Here is a 26,343-nt window from a genome sequence, read left to right as displayed (position 1 = left end):
AAAGACAGCAATAGCCTGTATTTCAAAATCAAGGAGAGCTGTACATTGACATTTAAACATTTACACTACTTTTATGCAGCAGTATGTCAACATCTGTAAAACAACTAGCATCTTAATAATTACTGGCAAGTACTGAAAATAATACCACCATTTTCTGCCCAAGCAATGAAACAGCATGTGCAATCCTTTTGAAACTACTTTCACAAAGTCAGAACACAGACATTAGTCACTCATTTCTATAATCAAAGGCTGCCTGAAAGTCTCAATTCTCTAAATGGAATAGAACTAGACAGCTGCAAGTTTCTCTTTATTTATATTGGGATTATAGATTCCCATATCCATACTCCAGTTAGTTCAATGCACAGGATTGCCTTGCAATTGAGAGACACATGGCCAGCTACTTTCCTTACCCTAACCTTCTTTTCAAACCATACCACTCAAAATTTCTTAAGTCCAGCATTTGAAGTTTGCCCATGAAGAGTTTAGTTCCAGCCTTTTTTACCTGGCTCCTAGAACTGACCAATCCTTCATTCCTATCTCCCAGTCTAGTCCAGAATGTCCCAGCCACAACACAACAGATAAGCAATAGTATTTTGTCTTTTTTCGTTTCTCACCCCACCAAAATAATGCATTTGTACCAGCACATATCAGAAGAAAATAATAAGCAAGAGGTTTACATCAGCAGCCAGACATGGAACATCTACTGCAGCCTGCCTCACATTCACGGAATGAGATCAAAGGCTCTCATTATCTCAGAATGTACAAAATACACCTATCACAATGTACAAGTACATTCAGCTATTCTTTCCATCTGGCCTAACAGAAAATTAATGCTTAATCTGGCTGGAACTGGAGCTATGATTGCCTCTTTGTTAATTTTTTTTTTTTAACTAGAGACAATAAGACCTCCCAAAATAAAGTTCTTAAGGGGCGCCTTAATTACACAAATTTTAAATTAAAGCACTGTTTCCTGACCTGTAACTGACAGGTGCTCAGGAGGTGGAAGATGAAGACTGAAGGGCATGAAAAAAAAGGAAAGGAGGCATAATCCATGACGAGCTGAGATTGCAGGCCAAGGAAGAGATAGCAAAGTCACTTGAGAACAGGGAAATGCAATTTGGATATACTTCTTGTAATGGCAAACACTAAGGAACAGCCTGTGAGTCACCAGTTTGATAACAATGTCCAAAATGTGATTCAATCCAGCTGTTTCTTTCCAAAGGCACAGGCAAATAACATGAAAAGTACAGAACTCATTATAGACCAAGAACCCTGCTCAGCCCCAGTGGCTCAGAGTGTTTCCACAGTAACACCATAATCTCACTGTTTCTCCACTCACCCACACGTCTAGAGACATACTTTGCAGGGTCTGGAATTTTAGTTGGTGGGTAGAAGGATGCTGTGCCAAGACCCAATTCATAGGCAGCTGCAGAAGAACTTGTCACGCTTTTTAACAGATCCTTGGCAAAGGATGACAAAGGGCTACAAACCTAGCCATTTTATCAAACTTCTCACGGCAAACAGAGAAGATCCTAATCCAGGTGAGAATTGAAGCTTTGTATGGAATAAAAACAACACTGGCATGTAAATCCACAGGAGGATCTTTTTTAATTGTCTGTATGAACCAAGAAGAGGAGCAATAAGAGAAAAAGTAGGAAGGAAATGAGCTAAAAATCTCATTAAAAGACCATGTCAAATTGTTTCACAAAGACAGTTCGATAAACTTGCAAAAAAACACTTGCCATATAACAGACAAAGCTGGTATCAGTCTAGATTGAAAGCAGCAACACAGACATCATAATTTTGGAAGTTCTGTTATGCTTCATGAAAGATTTTTAAACAGGAAGACCCAAAGATTTTTCAAAAAGAAGGGCAAGGAGGAGAAATTACCTTGAGCAAAGTCAGAACAGACCAAAGCAACAAGCAGTAAGACAGTTCTCAAAACAATGCATACAAAAGTACAGTGCAGTGTGTCAACAAGATTTAACTTAATTTTGTGAATATTGTGGTGGGGGAAACAGCTCCCTGAAAGACCTTTCTCTTTATCAAGTTTTAGTATACAGACACTTCACTGAGGCAGGCAGGCACAGCCAGCAGTCAAAAGTGAGCAACTGAACTAACCCTTCCCAGCTATAAATTAGGTCCCAAATCAAACCATGGCAGCTCACCATGTGTGTACTATATTGCACAGCCATGGCTTAATCTGGTATAAACCAAGGATAAAAAAGAAGCACTAAAAATGGAACTTACATTTCATAATCAATGAGGGAAAAAAACCTGACACTGCATAGTGTCCTCCACCACCTGTTCTAGTATGGTCTTGTGCTGCTCTGAAATGCCAATGAACTCATGTAGTTGGGAATCCCTCCATTGCAAGAGAAAGCCTGCAACAGTTTCCCTACAGGTGTTGATGGGACAAAAAGTCACACGGTGTGCTTTAGCAAAGGGCTGTATCTCACAACCTCCCTAAACCAGTATTTGGTAGTCCCAGATCCAGGAAATATTTCAGATGCAATATATTTTCTGTCAAAAATCCTTGATTTTTTACACACACACATATATATTTACATACAAAAAATTGGTAGTTATTTGTGAGGGAAAGATATGCTTTACCATTTGCAAACCATATTTATACAGCCTTCTAGGTTAGATGATAAGATTCTGATCTCCTAACCCTAATCAGAAATAAATTTTCTTTTCTTCCCTGGTATATGATTTTTTAAAATGGATTAAATTATTTTTAATTTACAATAGAGCATTCTACACTTCTGAAATCAAACCATCCAACAAAGTGACTAAAGACTTCTGTATCCTGCAGAGAGAGTCTGATAATTCACAGCTGAGCACTGAATTCTTGAGTCACTGTGTACAACCCACAGCTGGGTCAGGGGGAAGCAGAAAAGAAAAGTGCCACTTCTCACTTCTAACAAGTTCTCCTTTACACAAAACAGGAGGCTCAAACCAGGAGCCAGCCCACATTCCTACACACTACTACAGTTTGATTTATACCATGGTCTGCACAGCAACCACCATAACCAATTCCCACATGCTGTTATTCTTGTCATAAATATTTTGTTTCTGCCAGCCTCACTGAAATTGCTTGTGGCATTTGGACTTCATTTAACCTGCTTGCAGGTGCAACACTGCATGAGGTTTGTGTATTTAGAGGCACCAGGCAGAGAAAGGTCCAACTTTCAGGAAAGGGGAAACAGAAGAGGAAGCCCATAGTGTTTGCCAAAGGCAGGATGGAGGTATGAAGCTGACAATTTTATATTTTTGTCCTGGAACTTAAAACAGCTAATTGAAACAGAATTTTCCACCTATGAAGTTTGAGGAATCAAAAAGAAATAAAAAATATCAACCCACAAAAGAGACCTGTGTGTCTTAAAGAGACTAGTATTGTCTTAAATTTTTACAAGTAGCAGTTCTCTGACTTGAAAATTTAGTATGAATAATATTATTTAATACTTTTTATTATTTTCACAACATAAATTCCTATATACAAGTTATTAATCTAATCCAAATTTCCTGAGGGCAGCCTGATTGTCTTTGAAATACATGCAATGCTATAAGTGCACCTCTATTTGGACATCACTACTGTCACAGCTGTATCCTCAGATGGTACTTGGAAACATACACATTCTGTTGAACACATTTATCAAACATGCTTTTCTTAAAGTGCCATGAACTCAAAACAAAGACCTTATTCCTAACCAAACATTCTTGCTAACAGGACAAAAAAATGCACTACTTCAATATTCTTCCTAGAGAGAAAAAGAATGGTTTTTTGCTATCAATAGCATGTTCTCCCAGTCTACTGCCACTGCTAATATCCACTGACAAAATGAAATGCCTCTTCTGAACAGTCCAGTCAGCAGCAACAGAGACCTATAGCACTAGTGAAGAAATAGACTTACAGTGGATGGACTTAAATCAAAACTTCTTAAAAAAGACTGAATAAAAGGGACTACATAGAGCAACCGCTCTTGTTCATCTCCAGATTAGTCAATTTAGCAGCAAACTCTGCATGTTGACATTAATCTATACTGCTTTTCATATAAAACCACTGGGTTTTATATAAACCTCATTACGTGTGTGTATTTTTCCCTCTCCTCTTGAATTACATTTTCAGATCATTTATGCAAAAAAGCAAGTACCAACTAAACAGACATAAATACTTTAGATTTTAATTTCATGAAACTTAACTTGAGCTACAAGTTCACAGGTGCAAACTGAACATCAGTTTTTCTGATTCCATGATCAGACACACAACCTCACTGACAGTGACCAAAAATAGCCTTGATTAGCCTTTTTTTTGCTCAAAACTCAAGCCTGGTAAGCAAGATAGCTGTATTTTAGAATCCTGCAGGCCAACACAACAGCATTTATGAAAACTAACTTCACTGAAACAGTTCATAGATTTATCCTAAGAGTTAAAAGCCTGAAAAAGCTGTTATTTAAATTTCTAAACTACTGCAGCGTTTCAAGAAATATGTAGAAGAACATACACCCTCCAGCTGTGGAAAGGAACAGGTGTGATTTGTGCTATGTAACACTGGCACTTAACTCCTCCAGAAGTAAAGACAAGTGGAACGTGGCATTTTAGTTTTTACCTTTGTTACTCACCATACAAGTCTATCTTAATTGGCACTAAAATAAACTAATTTTCCCCAAGACGGTAACTGGTAAGTGATCTCCCAGGCTTTATCTCAACTCCCAAGCTTTTATATTTTATTTTCTCCCTCTGACCCATCAAGGAGGGGCAGTAAGCAAGGAGCTGGAAGTCTGGGCACCTGGCTAAAGTAAACCCACCACAATACAGTACTGGAAACAACAAATGGCAGTCTGCCTTCACCACCACCACACTATGTACATAAGAAAGCTTTCAAAAGCCCCATCACAGCTTGGACATCTTAGAGTAACATAAAAGACTTATTTATACAGTGAAGTATCAGAAACTCTATTTTTAAATAAGTGGTCTACAGTCTTTAACACTTCATACCTTTTTGAACCTTCTAAGACTTGTACATACATACATGCAGCATTAAAATAAAAAATTCTCATTGTCATTAAGAATAAGTGTGCCAAGTGTGAACAAACATGAAGTCACAGATGATTGACTTCGCACTTCTGGATTTTTACTTCATACTGCTGACTATATTTTGCATCAGAAGTGACAGATTGTATTTTCCTAGCTGATATTTCAAAGATTACCCTGAAAATTAAAAGCAATTATACTACAGCATCTCTCTATAAGCTTTCTCAGAATTACTAAAAGTACTAAAGCATTATAACTAAAAATCTCAATTCTCTCCAGCTACTTAGCTATAACGATATTGGAAAAACAGTTTTCTGTCAAAAGACTAGCACAAGTACAACTCTAAAAGCATGAAAAGATGTAAGTATCCAGCATGAAAAGATCAATTCATCTATTTAATTTGCAAAGCAAATATATATATATATATATACATACATATATATACATATTTATAAAATATCCTTCAGTACTACAGATGTTTGTTATCCTTCTTCTACTTGAAAACAAAGTGTGCTGAATTGTTATACCACAACCACCACAACACCTCTATCATGAGCTGTCAGTGAATGGGAAAGCATTTCCTACAATTCCTTTAGGAGGTAATACTTCCTTTTATTGCAAGAAGTTTACAATGTCTTTTATAACTACACATGCAAACTATTACCCCACCTCCACTCATTTCATGAGCAGCTTTGTAGTAGCCTTCCTGATAAGATCACCTGTATTTTCACCCAGTGTCAACAATAATATTCCAAAGGGCCAGCAGCAAAGGGAAGACAAGAGTTTTCTAACTCTGAAACAGTTAGGAACATAACCTGATTTTTACTACAGCATGCAGCCACTAATAACCTACAAAGCTTATACTCTTGATAAGTAAATGTATAATTCATTCTTTTTTCATAAATTATTTACTGCTATCTTACTTCCTGTAAAAATTACCTCCTCTAATGAAAAACATATCCATTTCCCCTATTTTTAAAGGAGGCATACTATAGGTATGAAAAAATTGTCTATGTGGGTAATTGGTTTGAAATATCATGTCTATCCCACAGTACAGTTCAGAAAGTAATAGATACAAAAAAAATAGTTCACTCTTACCAAAGGCAGTATTTCTACCCATCTCCTCATTTATCTGGGAATCTTACAAATTACTGACAAAACTTATCTGACCATTTGGTGAGTCCATTTCAGCCAGATCAGGAAACAAATATTTTTCTTTCTGACTAGTCTAATTTTCTGTTCAGTACAGAGTCAAAAGAGCACCACTTTTGTGGTAAAGATGAAAAAAAAAGCAAAAATAGAATCATCCCACTCCAGCATTGCCCATCACAAAACAAAATCCACCCCTAACAAAGTAATCTCTCTAAGCAGATAGATGTATTACTCTGCCATTTGCAATATTTGCAGTGTTAGGACTGCTCTCAAGTACACTGGAAAACTTAAAATAACACGCACAACATTCTCAGGCAGATTGTGGACAGTTGTTAAGCTGACCTTCCAGTCACTTTCTGAAGACTGTAAACAAAATTAGAAATAGCAGTACCAGCTTTATCCCATTCCTCAGTCCACTTCCTTTAAACAAAGGCTACAGCTGTAAACACACCAAGCATACCAAACAAAAAGACACTGCCAAGCCTCTCTCATAGTAACATGCCTAGTTATGAAGCTAAATTTCACAAGGCTAGAACACAGTTAAGCCTTCATTTGGAAGCTTAGACATTACCTTTCCATACACATTTTAGAAACTGCTTTCAATTGTATTTAATTCAAAACATTAACTCCAGCAAACTGTATAGACAGGTGATGATAAACAACTTTTGTGACAGTATGAAAGCTGAAGTCCATTTTCAACATCACAATGAAAGAAATAAAATGAACAAATTAAAAGACATTTAAAAACTCATACCTTTTCTTGGAGGTAGTTCACCACTCTGTATTAATTCTGTTCCAGGATATACAATCTCTCCATCTTTTACCATTTCATTCCACAAGCCACACAATCCATCTCGTGTAAAAGCAAGCTGTTAAAAATAATACATTTATATAGAGTTACACACACTTTTCTCTCAAGGCAACTCAAGCTAACACTTAAAACACACCTGATTTTATACATCATCCCAGAAGAAAGAAAACACATGTACCATCTCATTGAAAATGAGATTGTGTGTGTATGACAAAGATTCAAAAAATCTTCAGAATCCTTGATTGTCTAGCTATGCTATTTTCAGGTTAAAACAGCAAAATGGTAAATTTTAGATAGGTTCGAGTCCAGCAAAATGAATTTTTTTTTGGTGACAAATTCTCATCAAAAGCATGGATTTGGTCACCTCAGAACTAACCACCCGTTCAAGAGGACATCAGCTGGGGGGCAGGGAGAGAGTGTGGGGAGTCCTTTTTCTCTTCAGGAAAAGCTATTTAAACAAAGTCAAGCTGCATAAAATCCCGAGACAGAGAAGCTCACAGTCCTCTTGCCAACGAGCAACTGAAGAGCTGGGCATCTTAACCAGAATGATGACATCAAGGCACAGATTTGTAAATGAATTCAGCCAGTTCAATCTGGTCCTGCTGTGCAAAGCATCTCTCACAACCCTCCCTCTTCTTTCCAACTGCTACAATGCTTCCTCTCCCACGAAGAACCAGCTTATGGAATGGATCAAGCCTAAAACCTGCTGCACCCAGAGAAGAGCAAAGGGCTGCCTCAGCCCAGGTCAGCTCCCAATGCACTTTGTGTTCAAGAGGACAAATACTGGCAACAGAACATAGACTCTGCTAGCTGGAACCACTTACAAAAGCACTGGCTGTAACACAAGTCTCCTAATGATTTAGGAATTTGCATCTCCCTTGGAGAATTCTAATGACCAGGTTCTATGGATGTTGTATTTTTGCTTTATAAAACACTGCAGAACAAGTATCTACATCCCAAGTGAATTCCATAATAACCAGGCTGTCATTCACAACTCTATAGCATAAGGGAGGAGGGCAGGACAAAAAACTGAAAAACAGAATACTTTCTGCATACCACAGTGGTGCAATGGACCACATTTAAAAAAAATAAATAAACACCACCAAAAAAAATATATATACCACCTGCTGAAGGCTCATTCAGAAGCCTCTGTGTGTTATGTAACTAGCATTCAAATCTGAAGTGTTTTAACTGAGAGGTAATACAAAGACGTGGCTTACAACAACTGCCATAAAATATTTACCACTACACAAAAGTCCACTTGTCTCAAGAAAATAACTCAAAATAAAATCACTATATTGTAATGATTACGGATTACAGGTTTTAAGAGACACATCCACCATCAGGGCAGAGATTTGCTGATCCAGCTCATCTCAGTTAAACAGGAATTAAAAGACAAGACTCTAACACACTAAATGACCATAGTAATTTCTTGACTTCGTATTGCATCCTTCAGAAATCCACTCCAACACATATCAATGACTTCCATAGTTCTTCTTTCAGCATAAAATATGAGTTGACACATTGTACTTGTCTGTCACTTACTATTGCCTGACCAGGGACAGAATCATGCAGTGCGAGCTAGACATTATTCACCTTACCCATGATATATCAATTGTACAGCACCAGAATCAAACTCTGACCATGCTTTACTGAAAGGTATAGTCCCTGTTCCTCAGGGTTACATAGCACAAAGAGCTTTTGCAAAATTTGTGTTTTGCTAAAATCTTTACATTTGGCTTCATTTTTTAAAAATTGGAATAATCTGAAGTTGAATTTCAACAACGAAAAAAATCATTCATCAGTCTATGACTATTTCAACAAAAAATGGTGTTCACTATTTCCTTCCTTAGATGTGGTCATACACTTTAGTGAGACACGTAAGGAATTTACTTTTCATAGGTTTTTTCTTGTGTAAAAAAAGTAAAACGGTTGTTTCACTGATTTTGGTTCATATAGTGGTGATAGATTACTTTTTTTAAACTTTCACCTGTTAAATGGTAACCTATGGTAAAATAGAAGCTTGAAAAATAGCAAGTGAGGCAACCCTTCAGATGAGTTGCATAATAAATTATAGTTTTCACAAATTAATGATCTTTTGCTAATAAACTGTCTTTTTCACACATTTTACTTTAAATTCTCAGATCACCTTGGTATGGAAAATTAGAATTCTCACAGCCTACAGAATCTACATGTCTCCAGGCTTTAAATTCCAGAGTCTTAATAATGTAACACTGTTCTATTTCAGAAAACTTGCTTATTACTTTTGAAAGCATTCATACAAAGCAGAATCAGGAACTGTTTCCTCCACTTCAACCTCTAATCCTTTTACATGGCACAAAGTTCACTCAACTCTTTCGTGCAACTAAAAACTGAAAAAGTAAACAAAATTTCTTTCGCCTTGGGTTTGGTTCAAAGTCTTATCAAAGTAATTTTTTTCTTGGTATGTTGCAAAAAGATAGAGGAACCACCAAGACTTCGGGTCACAGAGTTCCACCTCCCTCTCCAAATCCCATAAGCAGCCTTCAGATAAACAATTTTGCCTACTACTCAGGTTGTAGTTAACATTTTGTCAGCAGTATCTGTGATGGGGGAAGGGAAAAAGGAGACCGGTTTGAAAGTAAAGAAACACTGGACTGACTTTACAACAATAATCAAACCAACCAACTGAACAGATAATTAAGAAATAGTATTTACAACCAATTCATCTGTCATAACAGGGCAACTTAATTTCAGCTGTAACAAAATTACTATTAATCCACCCAACATTCAGCAGATATCTAGCATTTGCTATATATATTAGCCAAAAGTGAAAGAAAAGTCTGAGTTTAAGTGATAAAATTATTTAAGCAATTTTATTTTCATTATCTCAAAATTACATAATCATAATAGAAAATTTACAGATCCCTTAAGAGAAATATTTCTTTTAGCCAACAGAAATAAGGAGGAGTGGTTGATACAAGAGAGGGTCGTGCTGACATCCAGAGGGCCCTTGACAAGCTGGAGAAATGGGGTGACCTCATGAAGCTAAACCTCATGAAGAAGTACAAAGTCCTACAGCTAGGGAGGAACAGCCTCAAGCATCAGTACAGGTCCAGTGCTGGGCTCAGTGTGACAGACATGGACAAAAGGAGAGAGCCCAGCAAAAAGCCATGGAAACTATTAAGGGACTGGAACAGCCTTTTTATGAGGAAAGGCAGAGAGAAAGGAATTGGAAGGAAAGCTCATCAATATACATAAATTTATATATATATATAAAATAGATCTATAGAGAGATATATAAAAATATATATCATAGATATAGATTATATATATCATATATATAATATATATTATATAGAGAGATTATATATCTCTCATATATATAATATAGATTACATACATAATCTATACATATATTTTTATATATATAAAATCTGAAGGGAAAGTGTAAAAAATATGTATTCCAGGCTTTGCTCAGTGGTACCCAGTGACAGGACCAGAGGGAGTGGGCATAAACTGAAACACAGGAGCTTTCCTCTGACCACGAAGAAACACATTTTCTCTGTGAGAGAGTGACCAAGCACTGGCACAGATCTAGGTGGCCCTGCTTGAACAGGGGAGTTAGACCAGATGACTTCCAGAGGTCCCTTCCAATCTCAAACATTTGTGACCCTGTGAAACTTGCAGCTGAAGGTAACACTCCTCTGTGTAGTAGAAAAGTGTCTGCTTTAATTTCCCAATCCTGCTTTTTTTCCTTCCTACAGTATTTTATGACTTTCTTCCTTTGCTCTCACCAATACCTCTCACATTCAGTCATTCATAAAGAATCTATGAATACATCTCGGCATTCAAGCAAGAACTAAAACTTTGTTCAGAACAAAAAAAAAAGGTACTTTCTCCACACAATTATTTGAAGAATGTTCACAAGGTGGTACAGCGCAAGAGAAGAAAAACACACTTGGTGTCTTCATGGTTCCTGACATACTGGAGTTCCAAACACCAGGGCAGCTACTTGTGTTTTATAAAGTCTCTCTCATTACACTGCTTGATTCATATGAATATCTTTCCCTCTAACAATTTAGTAACTTCATTTGCACATGTTTAAAGGGATGAACTTAAACTCAGTAAGTTAACAAATTAAGAATAATGAAGTTTTCACTGAACTTTTGCAACTGACAACAGTACCAGAGATGCATCCTCTCTAAATCTCCCCCCAAGGCCCTGCTTGCCCCACCACGTATACACTTCCCTCCAAACACCAGGACAGCAGCAGCTCTATGCTCCATTACTATTATCCACTGCCTTGCAACTTTGGCCCATGTTCCTACTCACTCCCCGTGCTAAAAATCTCCCTTGTCCTTTCCCATGACATCTACTGACCTCTTCTCAATCCCCACCTCCTACACATCTCACCTTCAGAAACCCCAAGCCTCTTCCATCATTTGTCACACTTTCTCATCCCCAGACCATGTCTTGATCCCTGCACTTGAAAACCATGTATCTCAACAAATCCATACTTCCCACGCAGACCTAAGGCTCAGCCCTGCTCACTTAATCCCAAACTAAAAACACAAGGGCCTAAGGAGACTTTAAAGTGAACTTCTGCTGTGAACTGGACTGCCTCCACTCTAATCTTTTGTTAATCTTATCTCTGCAGTACAACTGTAATTTATTCTGTCTGGTACAACATCTGATTAAGTCCAAGGGGTATCTAGTTTGGTTACTGACATATGCTGCTGCCAACCTCCAACAGGGCTGGGAGTGAAATTCCTGTCCATCCTCATCAACTCTAGACAATAAGACCCTGGCATTAACATTTCCTTCCATTTCAAGAAAATTAAATCTTGTCACCATAACTGGGTAAGCTCCTGAGAATTCTCAGAGCACTGCTACAGTTTTGCTTTCAGTAAGTTATTTTAAGAATAATCAGCAGCTCTGATTTTGTTTTGAAGTCAACTATTTTAATTAGACAAATTCTGTAGTACATTACATTATGTTCTCAAGGTAGTTTCATAAACTTCCCTGCAAAAACCACAGAAGCCTTCATAAAAGTTAACTTGAACTCCAGCAAAACAAAGCCAGGAAAATAAAATTACACAAAAGGACAAGGATTGATTTAGGTAGGATTCCTGGTTATATAATTGCACTGGAAATTTAAGAAACTGACTTCATAACCACAGAACATCAATATGGATTTAAAATATAAGCTACTTAAATAATCTTCACCTCAGAATTGCCAAGGGTAGTGGAGAATCTGTTCTTCTATTCACTTATTTTTAAAATAAAGCCAGTGGCTAATGCAAAGACTACATGGAAAAACTTCTCTTGCTAGAAAAATACTTAAGTGAAAAACACTTTCAGCCCAGCAGTTGTGAAGAAAATCACAGAAGAGTAAGTCCTTTACTGAGTCTCTCTTTTGTTATGGCTTTTTTGAATCCATTCAATTTGTGTTTCCTTTTTCATTGTTGTCTTAGTATTTTGTCTTAGCTTCCTTCCTTCCCTGCTGAACTAGGCATGCCCTGAGACCACAGCTGCTTATCACACCTATGCAGAGCACAGTGCAACATCACTAGACCTAAACACAGGGCTCAAGAGCTCAGACAGCAAAATCAAAAAGTTCAGCAGCCCCACATTACTTCAACAGATTTGGGGTTAAACTAGAAATATCCCCATAATAGCAGGGTACTGGTCTTCCACTTGCTGGAAAAGTTAATAGGTAATAGCCATATACAAATAAAAATGAATTATACATTTACTTATCAAGAGTATAAGCTTTGTAGGTTATTAGTGGCTGCATGCAAAATTATGCAATTTCCTTAAACTTATAAACTATCTTCATGCATCTGAAGGATAGCGCTGTCTGAGCCCAAATATTTAACCTGTGTGTTAAATCTAATTTCTCTAACCTATCACACCATAGATAGCATTTCTCCCTCCATTTGGAAATCACTTATTTAGGAGAGACATAATTACTTCATTTTTAAGATAACTTTTAAAAATTGGTATTGAGAAGTTCACTTCCTTTAAATACAAAGGAGTCCTCATTTGCTGTTTGCTGTAAGAACTTCCAAATAAGCCCTTCATTTTTTTGATCAGAAAGCCAAAACAAAGAAGAAGATTAACACGGAAGCAACAAAATAGAGAAGCAACTTTCACCAACTTCTTGCTTTTAATAGCCAAGACATCATTTCTTTACATAATCTTCTCACAAGTAAAGACACTGATCTATCTGAATGTTGGAAGGTTGGATTTTCAAGAAAATCAAAATGACAAATGTAACTTTGAAGGAAGGGTAAAAAGGTTTCAAACCAATGCAATTCTTAAAGGTGGCTATTTAATCTCAAAAAACTGATTTTCATCTCCATGGCAAAAGATAATGACAGAAATAGTCTGCCAACCATGAACTCAATGAAAAGTGATGGAAATGCCTAATGTTCTTCTTGCAGACAGCTCTTGTACTTCGACTGTTGCCTAAAGTTTTTCTCCACACTACAGGAAAATGAAAGTTTTTCCCTCTAACTCCTGCTATTAAGCACAACAGTTCTCCACAGGATCCAGAATAAGCAGCCTAATTAAACTCCATTTGAACACACACATGCATTCCATTAGCTCACAGCAATTCTAGTTTTTAGTTATTCATCCATCACTAATTAAAGGTCTCTGCATAAGATTCTAATTTGGTTGTACAGTACATCTATTTAATCAGAATTATTTTAAGCACAGTTTGATTCTGCAAACTGGGTACCTAGGTTTAAGTAAACAATTTGAATCTTCCCTTTTTATAATAAAGGATGTCTTCCTTAGGAGCAGTCATTGAAACTACAAATCCCCCATTACACACAATGTTTGCTATAAATGTTTCTATTAGTAATAGTCATCAATAGCCAGATGTTTTCAATGTATTAATTCAAATCTAAATAAATAACTTTAAAATTTAATACACTAACTTTTCAAGCTACTGTATTAAGAATAACACATGAAAAAGTGGCCTGCACTAAAATCCACCTATTTTACAGCTTTATAGGACTACTTCATTAATGGTGATACTATACACATCCTGTTGATATGTCATAGGAGAACATACTACATATTGTATACTAATGTTCTCATATTCAGCTGAACTACCCTGATTTTTCAGCTGCTGTAACATTTTGGTTTTTTCAGATAACAGAGTATCTTATTTTGCTCCACAAGGAAATTTAGTTTTTTAAGTGAAATAAATATTTGAGTGCTTCAAAATTACACAAGTAGCCATAAATCACACAAATAAATACACAGTTTGTAAAAAGACACGGAGCAGTTACAGGTTGCATTTGGATCTTCGTAGAGCATTTTGGCTTCCTAAAATAGTATTGTTCAGTTTCAGAAAAATTAATGTAAGTAAAAAAATTTGTGAAGATACAGTTCCACCAGCATTTCACACCACACCAGGTAATTGTGCAGGCCAGTGGCTCACTGCTACTACAAAAGGACTCGTGCCTTTGACAGTCACTTAAGAGCAGTAATAACATGCTACATCACACTGCCTTTGTCTCACAGCAGTAACGTCCCAAAACTGAGTAAGAACATTTAAATTTGGCCTGGACACCAGCCGCAACAGTGACGCACACAGGTGATTAAACACAAGCCATGCCACAATCCACATGTCATTCTTTTCTTATTGTATCAATACCACAACATAATACTCATTAATGCAAATAGTACTAGAATATTGTGTATTACACTATTCATGCAATATGTTCTTGAGCTATAATAAAAAAGAATACGATATTTTTCAGAGAGATTTCATTGGCTTAATCTACAATAACTGCCAGTTATCAAGTCTAAAAAACAAACTCTGGCAACAGTGACAAGAGAAAAAAGTAAAAAAAAAAAAGTACTTTGGAGACTATTAGGGCACCAAATGAAACCATTTTACTTCCAATTCTAGCTATACACCCCAATTTTTATAGCAGCAGAATCTATTTTAAAAACTAATCAGTCTCTGTATGTCTCCTAAGGTAATTCCCCAGAATAATTCCGTTTCTCCAAGGACTGTCACCTACTCATTCTTGGACTGCTGTCCACTGAGAAGTTAAAAATGTATCTACAAAGTGAGGAGTTCCAGGGTCCAATTCCAAACAATTTGTAGTCATCTTAATCCTTTCACATAAATTTAGTGTGCCTTCTTCAAACCTCTCATAGTATTGTGTTCACTTTTTCAATTCCTGCTGACAGTCTCTTGAGCATCAATAGGACTCTTCTATAGCTGAACAGTAAAAACATGCACATTAAGAAATCTATATATTCAGTATACATAGAACTTAAAGGATTAAGACACAGAATTTATACCTATTAAAAAAATAACCACACACAGCGAGGTCACGCTAGCCAGCCAGAAGCTAAAATAATAATTCACATAGTAGAAAAATTCTCCACAGCCCAAACCCCCTCTCCTTTACAGAAGGTATCTGCCATTTAATACATTAAAAGATGCTACTCAAGATTCCCATGCTCAATTTTTCAAAATACTGAACACAGGCACCCAATTACAGGTTCTGTGATGAGGACCTGTGTTATACCAAAAACAGGTAACCTAATAAGAAAATTATATTATACCCAGGAGGCCTAGCTTGTCTTCAGATTCCAGAGAAGTGATGTTTGCATCCAGCATTATTCTCATTATTTTGACTACAGCTTGATTGGAAGAAAAAAAAAAGTACTCTGGCAATTAGAGTCTAACTCGTTATTACAAATAAAGAACTCATATAAGTAAAAGCATTTATTCATAGAAATATGCTGCAAATGATTTTTATTCTTAAAAGGAATTCTTGTAATACATCAACTAAACTACAGTCTCATAAATCACAAATATTTTGCTGCATTTATACACACAACTGAAAATAACCCTTAAAACTTTGGATGACAACTGAAATCCTCCTATGAAAAGCTTAAATAAATAGGGAGGGAAAAAAAGGGATGTAGAAAAAAGGCACTACAAAAAGGAAAAATCTGATAAATCACATGAACAAGTCACATTTTTCATCCCCTATAATACAGAAGAATAAAAAGGCAATGCATAGTCAGCAGGTGTTGCAAACAAAGGTTGCCACTTTTTCAGATAAATTTTCCTGTACTCAAAAATCACTGAAGCAATAGACTTGTAATCTAAAAGCCACCCTTCTGGAAACAAAAAAGTATTTCTTAACATGCTTATCGCCAAAATGTTGTATAGCATCTTTATTTACTATATTAGAAAAAACATCTGACTGTAGTCTGAAACTTTTACTTTGGTAGGAACTAAAGAGGAAAATAGAATTAATCTAGCCAAATCAAGAGCAAGCCCTGTCATTTCATAGCATTTACATTCAAGACCTACTACATAATGGAACCTCTTAGGCTATATCTGTCACTTCTGATTCCAATTTATCTTGTTTGATGTAAAATACTGGAGAAAGGCTGCTTTCGAATCCCAGCTGCATGGGGGAAAATCCTTGTCTAACCATAAGAACAACTCAACTCAAGCATGTAGGCTATCAGTAGGTAATCTGGGATAAAGCCACAAAGATGGAAATTGTAGAGTTTTTCAGGACCACTATCATTAACAGTAACAAAAGAATAACACTGGCTGGCCCATCCCAAAAATAATTTCACAGTTTTGAGTTGAAACCAAGAAAGGTTACTCGAAGTAAGACATCTATATGCAACATCTGGGTAAAGGAAGATAAAGAGACAAGGACTTAATCTAGCTACTCATTTCATCTAAAACAAACATAATTGACCCAAACTATTCTATTTCTCTATATTTTCCACTTATTCCAAAAATCTGAATTGGGAAAACATGCTAATATCCTCCTCTTCCTCATATCATGCAACTATCCTAAATGAAGAAATCCTCTAAGACAAAAGAAAACTTTCACCAAATACTGGTATACTTCAATGAAGACCACTTCCATTTCAACCTTGTACCTTTGACAAAAAATTCAAAAAGGACAAAATTTAAAGGAAACCTCTACTCACAATGCAAACAACTACAGCAAAATCTAATTTGAATCCTTCCAATTATAAATTACATTTCCATCATCTTTCGCTTCAGTTCTCCTGTGCATTAAAACTGTTAGCTCGTATGCAGACAAGACATTTAGCAACAGCCTAAATAAGAATTTATAGTTCTAGCAGAAATGCCACATAGTCTGCTAGGAGCTTTGACACTCAGCAAAGATAACACATATACGTAGCCCAGCTTGTTTCAAAGCAGAAGGGACTGGACTGAAAATGCAGATCTATCTGCAGATCAAAATAACTTGATGTTTCTTCAAAACCACTTATAAATCAGCATACTTGGGAAATCCTATTAACTACTTCAAGAGCTGCAATCTTCCATTTGTCAGCTTTTTGGACTAAAAGCATCCTTGAACAGCACCTGAAAGGTCACAATGCAATATGACCATCAAAGTCCTTACCTGCAAGTCTGTCTTCAACCATTTGGAGTCAAACCTTGCTTGAGCAGACAGACAAAAAGAATCAGAAGACATGTTTCCTTCTTCAGCCTACTCTCCAGGCTGGCTGAGCAGCCCAACCTGCTACAGAATGAGCAAAGAAAAAAAAAAAAAAAAAAAAAAAAAAGACAATCTAGCACATGAAGTAAACGATAGAAGGTTATTTTTGCTCAGACTAGGACGGCTTCTATTTGATTACTTCATCGTTAAAATGTATCATGAGGAAGAACCTCCCTCGTTCATATCCCCTGAATTTGCACGGGGAGAGGAACACGCATTAGGAATACTACCTGAACCTAGAAAATAGCCTCCACATCCCTTCCCTATGACACCCGTGGGAAGGAAGCCTCCCTTCTGCTGCACTAAGCCACACCAAAGGCCTTAACGCTGCCCCTCAGCCCCGTAAGTGGTGCATGAAATAAATAATTGATCGCAGATTACGCAAGCCGCAGGCCAACATAAAGCGATTATCAGGGTCACCCGCACCCCTCCTCCCGGCGGCGGCCGAGCCCGGGGGCTCCCCTCTCCGGGAGCATCCCACCCCCGCGCTGCCCTCCCGCTGTCACCGCCCCTGCCGGCCGCCAGCCGCGGTTCCCCCGCCCGGGCCGGCCCGGGGACAGGGCGGGAGCGGCGGCACAGCCCCGCCCGGGCAGGGGGCGCCGCGCACGGCGCGGGGGCCGCCGCTGCCCCGCCTGTCCCTCCGCGGGGCTCCGGGATGGGAGCGGAGGCCGCGCTCCCTCCGCCGCCTGCCCTCCCGCCCCTGCCGCCCCTGCCCCGAGCCCGGCGGGGCGCTCACACTCACCGAGCGGCAGCGGCGGCTCCTGCTCTCGCTCCACCGCCGCCCGCTCGGCCCCGGGTAATCCTCGCCCCTCCTTCCCTCGCCCGCCCACCCCCCACCCCTCCGCCGGCGGAGCCGCTCGCCGATCCCTCCCTCGCTCCTCCGCTACTGGAGACGGGGAAAGCTCGGCCCCCCGTACGCCAGCGGAACTCCCTGCCAATCGGGAGAGCGGCGGGAGGCGGGACATCCTGTCCGCAGCGGGGCGGGGAGCGGCCGGGGCCGTGGGCAGGCGGGCGGGGCCGCGCCGGTAGTAACGGGGATCAGAGCATCCTTACAGCCGGGATGCAGAGATAAATAAATAAATAAATAAATAAAAAGGTTGTTTAAATCACTGAGGGGCCATCTGCAAACTGCACTGTTGATTTCTAAAAAAAAGTAGCTTTAAAATGTTTCAAACGAGAAAGGTTAGTAACGAGTAGCTCGGGCTGGAGGGGACCGCACTGGGGCGTCTGGTCCAGCCTCCCTGCTCAAGCAGGGTCATGCTAGAGCACGCGGCACAGGACTGTGTGTCTCTGGGCACATTCAGAACCCACCTTGCTGCGTTCCTGTGTAACCTGCTCTAGGTGACCCTGCCTTGGCAGAGCTGTTGGACTGGATGACCTCCAAAGTCTTTGCCAACCCTAATAATACTGTGATTCTGATCGTCCTGGTGCTTCCTGGATATCTGCAATGAAGGGGACTCCACAACCCCTCTGCACAATCTGTTTCAGTGCAAGGTCATCCACACAGTAAAGAAACTCATTCAGCTGGATCTTCCTGTGCATAAGTTTTTGCCCATTGCTGGTTTTGTAAGTAAAGACCAATACAAAGAAAACATGAGTAACTCTGCCTCCTCTGGATCTTCTGTAACCAGGGAAGGAAGAGAGGCTGGAGACGGTAAAGTGATGCCACTAGACATGAAGGAATAAGGATGCTGGGGAATAAAGTGTGAACTTGCTAATGGCAGGCAATGACAGGAGTTTGGAGGCAATTCTTGACTGATTGCTTAAGGGAGAAACTGCTCTGAGGCAAATAATCATCCTTCAGCATAAGTTTGTTAGGGATGAATAGTTGTAGTTTGAAATTCAAATTAATCAAAAGTCAAGTTTCTCACAATACTTAGACTCCTGTTCCCTGGCAGCTGAGGGATTAGGAATGTAGAGCAAGACTTGGCAGATGGGACTATCATTGGCTTTGGCCAACATGAAGCCACAGACTGAATGTCAATGAAATGCTAACAGAACTGAGACCATTTGCTGGCATTTAGGCAAAGGTACACAACACTTAGTTGTTATTATGTAAGAAGCATTGTAATAAAACGGATAATTTGATTCTCTGGGCTTCATCTTCAAGGTAAAAAAAAGCAGCCATGACCTACCTGGTTAGTCTGTCATTTATCACAGACCTCTCTTGAATCAAGATACAGTAGGCACTTCAAGTAAAATACTCTATAAAACTTCTGAAATGCCTCAAAATTTATATAAAAATATAGAAATACTCCATTTCCTCAAGTTACTCATATAAAGTTTTAAATATGGGCTTTCAAAACCAAAAGTAGTTTCCTTTGAAAAACACTCCCAAATGCCTACATGTTAGTGCACCAGGATGGGAAACACTTTTGTCTTACCTGGCAGACTGAAAATGTAAGAAAGTAGTCATATTGACATAATCCAGATAGGGATAAAAACTGCTTTGAAACATAAGGATTAAGGGACAAACAAATAAAGCAGATGTCATCATGGGAGTCTAATATAGGTCACCCAGCCAGGATGGCAACACTGATTGAATAATTCTTTAAGGAACTAAGGGACACCTCTAAATCGACTATCCTTGTCCTTATGGCAGACTTCAACTTGCCAGATTTTAACTGGGAATAACACACAGCCAGTGCAAACAGGTCCAGAAGTTTCCTAAAACACCCAGACAATAACTTCTTGATGCTGGTATTAAGGCAGCTGACTAGGAAAGGTGCCCTCCTTGATTTTTCAGTTTGCTAATTGAGAGGGTGTCATGAGTGAGGTGTGATTGGTGGCTGTTTTGGCAGCAGTAATCCCAAAGCAACCCAGTTTAAATTCTCAGTTGGCAGGAGGAAAAGTACCATCAAAACTTCACCTCTGGATATGAGGAGAGCAGACTTCAAGCTGGTCAGGGAAAATCCTGTGAAAATCCTTTTGAAGGTGCAGGAGTCCATCAGTGTTGTCCTGATTTTCAAGCAGGGTAAGAAGGATGGCCCTGGTAACTACAGGCCGATCAGTTCCATTGCGGTGGCTGTACATCATTCGGCTGGATAAACACATGCAATGGGTGAGCAAGTGGCTCATGGGTCACACAAAAGGTTATAGTAAGTGGGGTTATATCAGGCTGGTGACCTCTCACTAGTGGAGTTTGGCAGGGCTCCATTTTCGGATCAGTGCTCTTCAATATTTTCATAAATGACTTTGAATACTAAGTGAGTTTGTCAGTGATGCTAAATTGGAAAGAGTTGTGGACTCCCCCAAAGACAGAGAGGCTTTGCAGAGGGATCTTGAAAAATCAGAGGGCTGGGCAATGAATTTCAACAAGGACAAATGCCAGATTCTACACCTGAGATGGGGCATCCCTGGATGTGCATCCCAACTGGGGAATGAGATGCTGGAGAGCAGCAGGAGATCTGGGAGTCCGGGTTGATGGCAAGTTGAACATGAGTCAGCAGTGCCATGGCAGCCAGGAGGGCCAGCTGTGTCCTGGGGAGCATCAGGCACAACATCATCAGCTGGGCAAGGGAGGGGATTGTCCTGCTCTGCTCTGCTCTGGGGCAGCCTCACCTTGAATATTGTATGCTTTTTTTGGGCACTGCAATATAGAAAAGGTACCAAGCTATTAGAGAGTGTCCAAAGGAGAGACAAAATGATGGTGAAGGACCTTGAGGGGAAGTTGTATGAGTAGGGCCTGAGGTCACTTTGTCTCTTCAGCCAGAAAAGGAGACTGAGAGGAGACCTCACTGCAGTCTACAACTTCCTCATAAGGGAAAGAGGAGGGGCAGACGCAGTTCTTTGTGTTGGCTAGTAACAATTGCCAAGGAAATGGCCTGAAGTTGCCCGGAGAAATTTATGTTGGGTATTAAGAAAGTGATTTTCACTCAGAGGGTGGTTGGGCAACTGAACAGGCTTCCCAGGGAAGTGGTCACAGCACCAGCCTGACAGAGTTCAAGAAGTATTTGGACAACATTCTCAGGCACATGGTGTGACTCTTGAGAGTGTCCTGTGCAGGACCAGGAGGTGGACTCAATGATGCATGTGGGTCCCTTCCAAGTCAGGATATTTTATGATTCTATATTTTATGTATGTAGCCCAGTCTAAAAGGAAATATGAAAACTTGCTTGAAACCACAGTGCCCACTGGTTGTGCCTACTGATTGTTAAAACGGTTTGCAAGTCATATCTAAATAGCATAATTTGTATATGCAGCATTCAGTGTTAGTTCTGGCTTGGCTTTTCAAGATTATCATCTTTAGACAGTCTACATTAATGTCCAGAAGTTTTCTTTTATTAAATAAAAAATGGCAATAGCCTTTGCTGGAACTCAATGTGAAGAATTTGGAAAGTGCTCAATGATCCAAATCATTAGATTTGAATCACTGGTTCAATTAGCAGGTACATACTGACTTCAACAAAAATTGTATTTGAGTGCATTAACCATGGAAATTCAAAGCCAGAGATACTTATGAAGAATTTATGGGTTATTTTGTATATCCAGATTTAGATTTCACTTCTGATGAACATTTTTTTCCATTTGAAATGCACTGTAATAGCATGGGGCAATATCAAATTGCATTCTCAATTATAAAAATATGCATCCACCACATTTTCCAGAGAGTAAGTATGTCTGGTACAACTGCATGAATAATTTATTTGATAACATTATTAAAAACAGGGTTTTTTTAAATAATCAGAAAATTTATAGTCTCAGGAACCTGAAGTTTGTCATTATACAGAGCATTTGCAGTATTAAGTCCACCAATAGCTGTTATTCTGATGTTATTTACATAGCAATGGCAAGCTGTATTACTTTAAACTGACCAAAGTAATGAAGGTCTGACGGACTTCAGAAGACAAGTTCAAGAGAAACTGTTGAAATGATACCACTCTAAGACTTGTGTTTCACTCTCCTGATGCATATTTCCATCTTAAAGCAGGGTTATATGATCCTGCAAATCAGTTCTCCAGGCATCATTCTTAGTGCTGTAGGTTGCTTGAGCAACCTGCTTTACATCCAAGATAATCATTAAGTGGATCCGATGGATTTTCAAATGCACACCTCATTTAGATATTAGGAAGAAACTCTTCTCTGTGAAGGTATTGAGGCACTAGCACAGGCTACCCAGAGGAGCTGTGGATGCCCCACCCCTGGAAGTGTTCAAGGCCGGGTTAGATGGGGCTCTGAGCAGCCTGGTCTAGTGGAAGGTGTCCCTGCCCATGGCAAGGGGTTTAGAAAGAGATGACCTTTAAGATCTGTTCCAGCCCAAACCATTCTGTGATTCAATGATAGCCTTGCCTTAGAGACACCAACATCCTCAGGAGCTGCAGGGCAGAGAGCTAGTGAGCTAGGTGCAGCTCACTGCATTCACTACAAGTCTGTCAAAATCTGCCCCCATCTCTCTTACTTCCTCCAGAGAAATTGTTGGACATGGAAAAATCTAGTTTCCATGCTCAGATACAGTCACTCATTTACTTGTATCCACTTCTAGGCATATTCTAGATCAATTCATTCTTATTATAGATTAAAGCAAAACTTAAAGATATCAAAATTAAAGGCACACTAAAACCAAGGGGTCACATTTTCTGGTCTACCTCTTAGAACACCTACAAACAATACAGAGTACTTTAGAAATGTTAGGCTATGGGCAGGAGACCTCTCTTTTGTTGTAAATGTGGTAGAGGAACCACACTGCCGTCTACAAGAGGCAAGGTGCTGTAGAGGTGCAGGATGTAGAGGAATAATGTCTGGTGATACACATGGGACTTGTGAAAACTTGAAGAAGGTAGGGCTGGTAGCATGAATGGTACCCTCACCTCCATGCAGTCAGTACACTCACCTCCAATTTGTAACACTGTCAGGCCAGCCTAAGGAGGTGAGGAGGGACATTAATTGAATGAAGTAAATCTATCATAAGAATCTGAAGCAGAACAGGCAGAAGAAAGAGAAGTATCTTTGGACAATCTGTGCAGTGCCATATTTCTTTCTATTTCAGTTGTGAAAATTAGTTCCTAAGTATTGATAAGACCAGTTTCACAAATTGAGGCAATTGCATTCTCAGGAAATTAAATCTAAATGCAAAACTTTAAGAGCCAATGAACAAATGGTGAGAACAATTTTTACTATTTTTTTTTTAATGAAAAAGGGACAAAAATAAGCAAGTGTATGTTTTAAAAAAAATAGCATCTAGTCCTACCTGCAGGTCTTCTTGGTGTCAGCATGAAATCTTTACTAATTAATAATTATTTTAAATGTGTACACTCTAGGGAATCCATTCTAGTTATAACAGCAATGGAATGTGGGGCGTTTTTGTCTCTCATTAGTGAATATCAAGAAGTGTTATGCATGCGAATGGGACACAAAACCATCTCTGTAAAAGCAGCGCCTAACTGCTCACTGCAAGACAATGCCTGTTTTGTTTGTAATTTTTTTTTGTCAAGAGCCATTTGTGTTGAGCAGTCCCACTAAGTTTGGAAGCCTTTGTGTATTATTATACACAAAACACAAAATCCAGTCCACTTCAGGCTTAAAATACGTCTCAAAGAATTCCCTGGCTTACTTCTGAAGGATGGAGGCTTTCCCAAAGAAAGTAGGAAATTTCTACAATTAGCCTTTATTATTGCAATACTCTGTGAACTGAACAGTTGGCCTAAATTTCAGTTTTATACAATTAAAAGCTCATGGTAAGGCCCATTATTTCTTTACTGTGTTATTTGCAAAGAATGCCATCAGTTCAAATTGGTCAATATGTATTATTATGCCACACCAGTGCTTTCTGCAGGGGGAAAACAGAACAGTAAGGACACAAGGGGATTCTCCTCCTTTCCCATATTCACCAATATTTCTAAACAGTCACAATAGCACTTTCTACTAGCCAATTTCATTACTGAATAAATATTATTTACATAAGGAGAAGAATAACCAATCAAAGGAAGCAGTTTCCATGTTCAGAAACCCAAGCCTCTTGCAGTCAGTAGCCTGTCTTTCCTCACGCTCCTCAGAACAATGAAACAAGATCTTCCATCTGTGTGCATGGCTTTCTGTTCCTTTCTCATTTTCAGTGGTAACAGCTCTGCTACATCTCTTCCATTTCTCTAATGGATCTCCTTTCCAACCTAAATCCTTTGCATTCTTCTGCACTTCCAGGGTGATTGCACTCCTACCTTTGCTGGGCAGTCTGTAAGTTCTAGTGTGGAAACTGTGTTGTTTCTCCATTAAACAGAATTAGGTTAGCCCCTCCCCGTCTTTTATTATTCCAATTCAAAATGACAAATATTGCTTACAGTCAAAATTTTAACAAGTTCTTCTCCTGTGACAATTTTTCTTTGTGAAAACACTGTTGCGTGAATCACAGTATATTGCAAATCTGACACAACTCAGTTGCAGAGGTGGTGTTGAAAAAGCAATTCAGAGTACAGAGGAGTGGGGGAAAAAAAGGAAAAACTGTGAGAATAAAGACACAATTTCCACAGGTAGCTAATTAGAATTCATTGTTAATCACATTTTGCATAGTTAATTATTTTTAATATTATAGTGAATTCCATCCTTGTTAAAGCATGCAGTAACGTTTTCATCAGCTTCATTAAGCTCAGAAATTCAGCCGCATATAACCTTACTCATACATGTAGCCTCACTCACTCAATGCTAACCATGCTAGTTTTTAGTCTTCCAGAAAAACACAGGCCCAGAAGCTTGCTTTCCTGGTTATGTCTTCCATTAGAGAAGAACAGCTGTTTTGCTTCCCCCAGGCCAGACCCAGTGTTTCTATCTGGGGAGTCTCTTGCTTTACAGCCCAAACCAGACTGATCGCATTTCATCCTGCATCTCTAAAGGCATCAACAATAATGAATTCTCTGTGGCTCTTCATATATTTCTTTAAATTATCAATTCAAAATAATCACTTCATAAAAGATTCGAGCTGCATGTTGTTCTCTGACTTGCAAAGTAGTTTTGGAAATGCCAGCTTGGTATGCCCACTAGACAGATCTTCATGAGGTGTTGGAAGCATACATCACACAGATATTCAGATATCCATTACAGACCTGTTGAAATTAAAAACATTTGGCATAAAGTAATGCATATGTCAGCAATTCAGATGAAAAAAAATATATATTTATATATATATATTCCATATACTAAAAAATACCCTCCTCTATGTACTAGAAAATAGCAACTTCCATAGGCTGTCTATAACTTTCAAATTAAATATAATTCTCAACTGAGAAGAAGAAAATAAGAAAATGCTTGCATTTAAAAGACCTTTTCAATTACAGGAACATTCTGTATAAGGTTAGCTAATAATACTACCTAAGGATCTATTACAGTGCTAAAGTATATTCATAAAACTGATCACCTACAAATATTAGATTTGCATACTGGTCAAGATGTAATTTAAAAATCCACCCAAACCATAAGGAAATGCTAAGGGTGGTAAAAATCAACATGGTATTAAATTATGGAAATTGAAATATATCATCATTGTTATACTAACCTATCTATTGAGGGCAGAATTGTCCTAATACCATGGAAACAGATTAACAGTATTCAAATATCAGCATTCAAATTTGCAACTTAACCCTTCAATGGACAATGCAACACAAGTGCTTCACAATAATTGAAAATGATGGAGGAATATTCAGTAGGTACTTTCAGCAGCAAGACCATTTTGAATTTTGAGTTTAAACATGAATGTTGCAATTTGTTCCTAATTTATTATGCACAACTAGATCATTGCAGAAACCTTAGAACCAAAATGAAAGTGATTTGCCAGAATGAGAAAAAGCATTAAATCTATTTGATCTCAAAAATAAAAAAGTCTCATGCCCTTTACT

At 38.6% G+C, this 26,343-nt stretch overlaps 1 protein-coding gene across 7 annotated transcripts in view; it reads right to left on the bottom strand.

The window, feature by feature from the left end:
- Window positions 1-18,403, bottom strand: part of HERC2 (HECT and RLD domain containing E3 ubiquitin protein ligase 2) — a 101,551-nt gene extending 83,148 nt beyond the window's left edge. For 2 of the 7 annotated variants that reach the window (XM_030277734.4, XM_030277750.4), the window contains exons 1-3: window positions 18,264-18,403; window positions 17,426-17,545; window positions 6,945-7,059 (exon numbers count right to left, since the gene is read on the bottom strand). In XM_030277734.4, coding sequence (XP_030133594.4) covers window positions 6,945-7,059; window positions 17,426-17,497 — 187 coding nt within the window. In that variant the 5' untranslated portion in view covers window positions 17,498-17,545; window positions 18,264-18,403. Of the gene's footprint in view, window positions 1-6,944; window positions 7,060-7,137; window positions 7,252-7,365; window positions 7,665-17,425; window positions 17,546-17,902; window positions 18,032-18,263 lie in introns of those variants that run through there. The other 5 variants (XM_030277740.4, XM_041717353.2, XM_030277758.4 and 2 more) reach the window with 5 other exon arrangements.
- Between the last annotated feature and the right edge of the window lie 7,940 nt (window positions 18,404-26,343).

The sequence above is a fragment of the Taeniopygia guttata genome, chromosome 1 (assembly GCF_048771995.1).
Source record: "Taeniopygia guttata chromosome 1, bTaeGut7.mat, whole genome shotgun sequence".
In the NCBI taxonomy this organism is placed as follows: domain Eukaryota; kingdom Metazoa; phylum Chordata; class Aves; order Passeriformes; family Estrildidae; genus Taeniopygia; species Taeniopygia guttata.
This window is presented reverse-complemented; position numbering and strand designations above follow the sequence as displayed.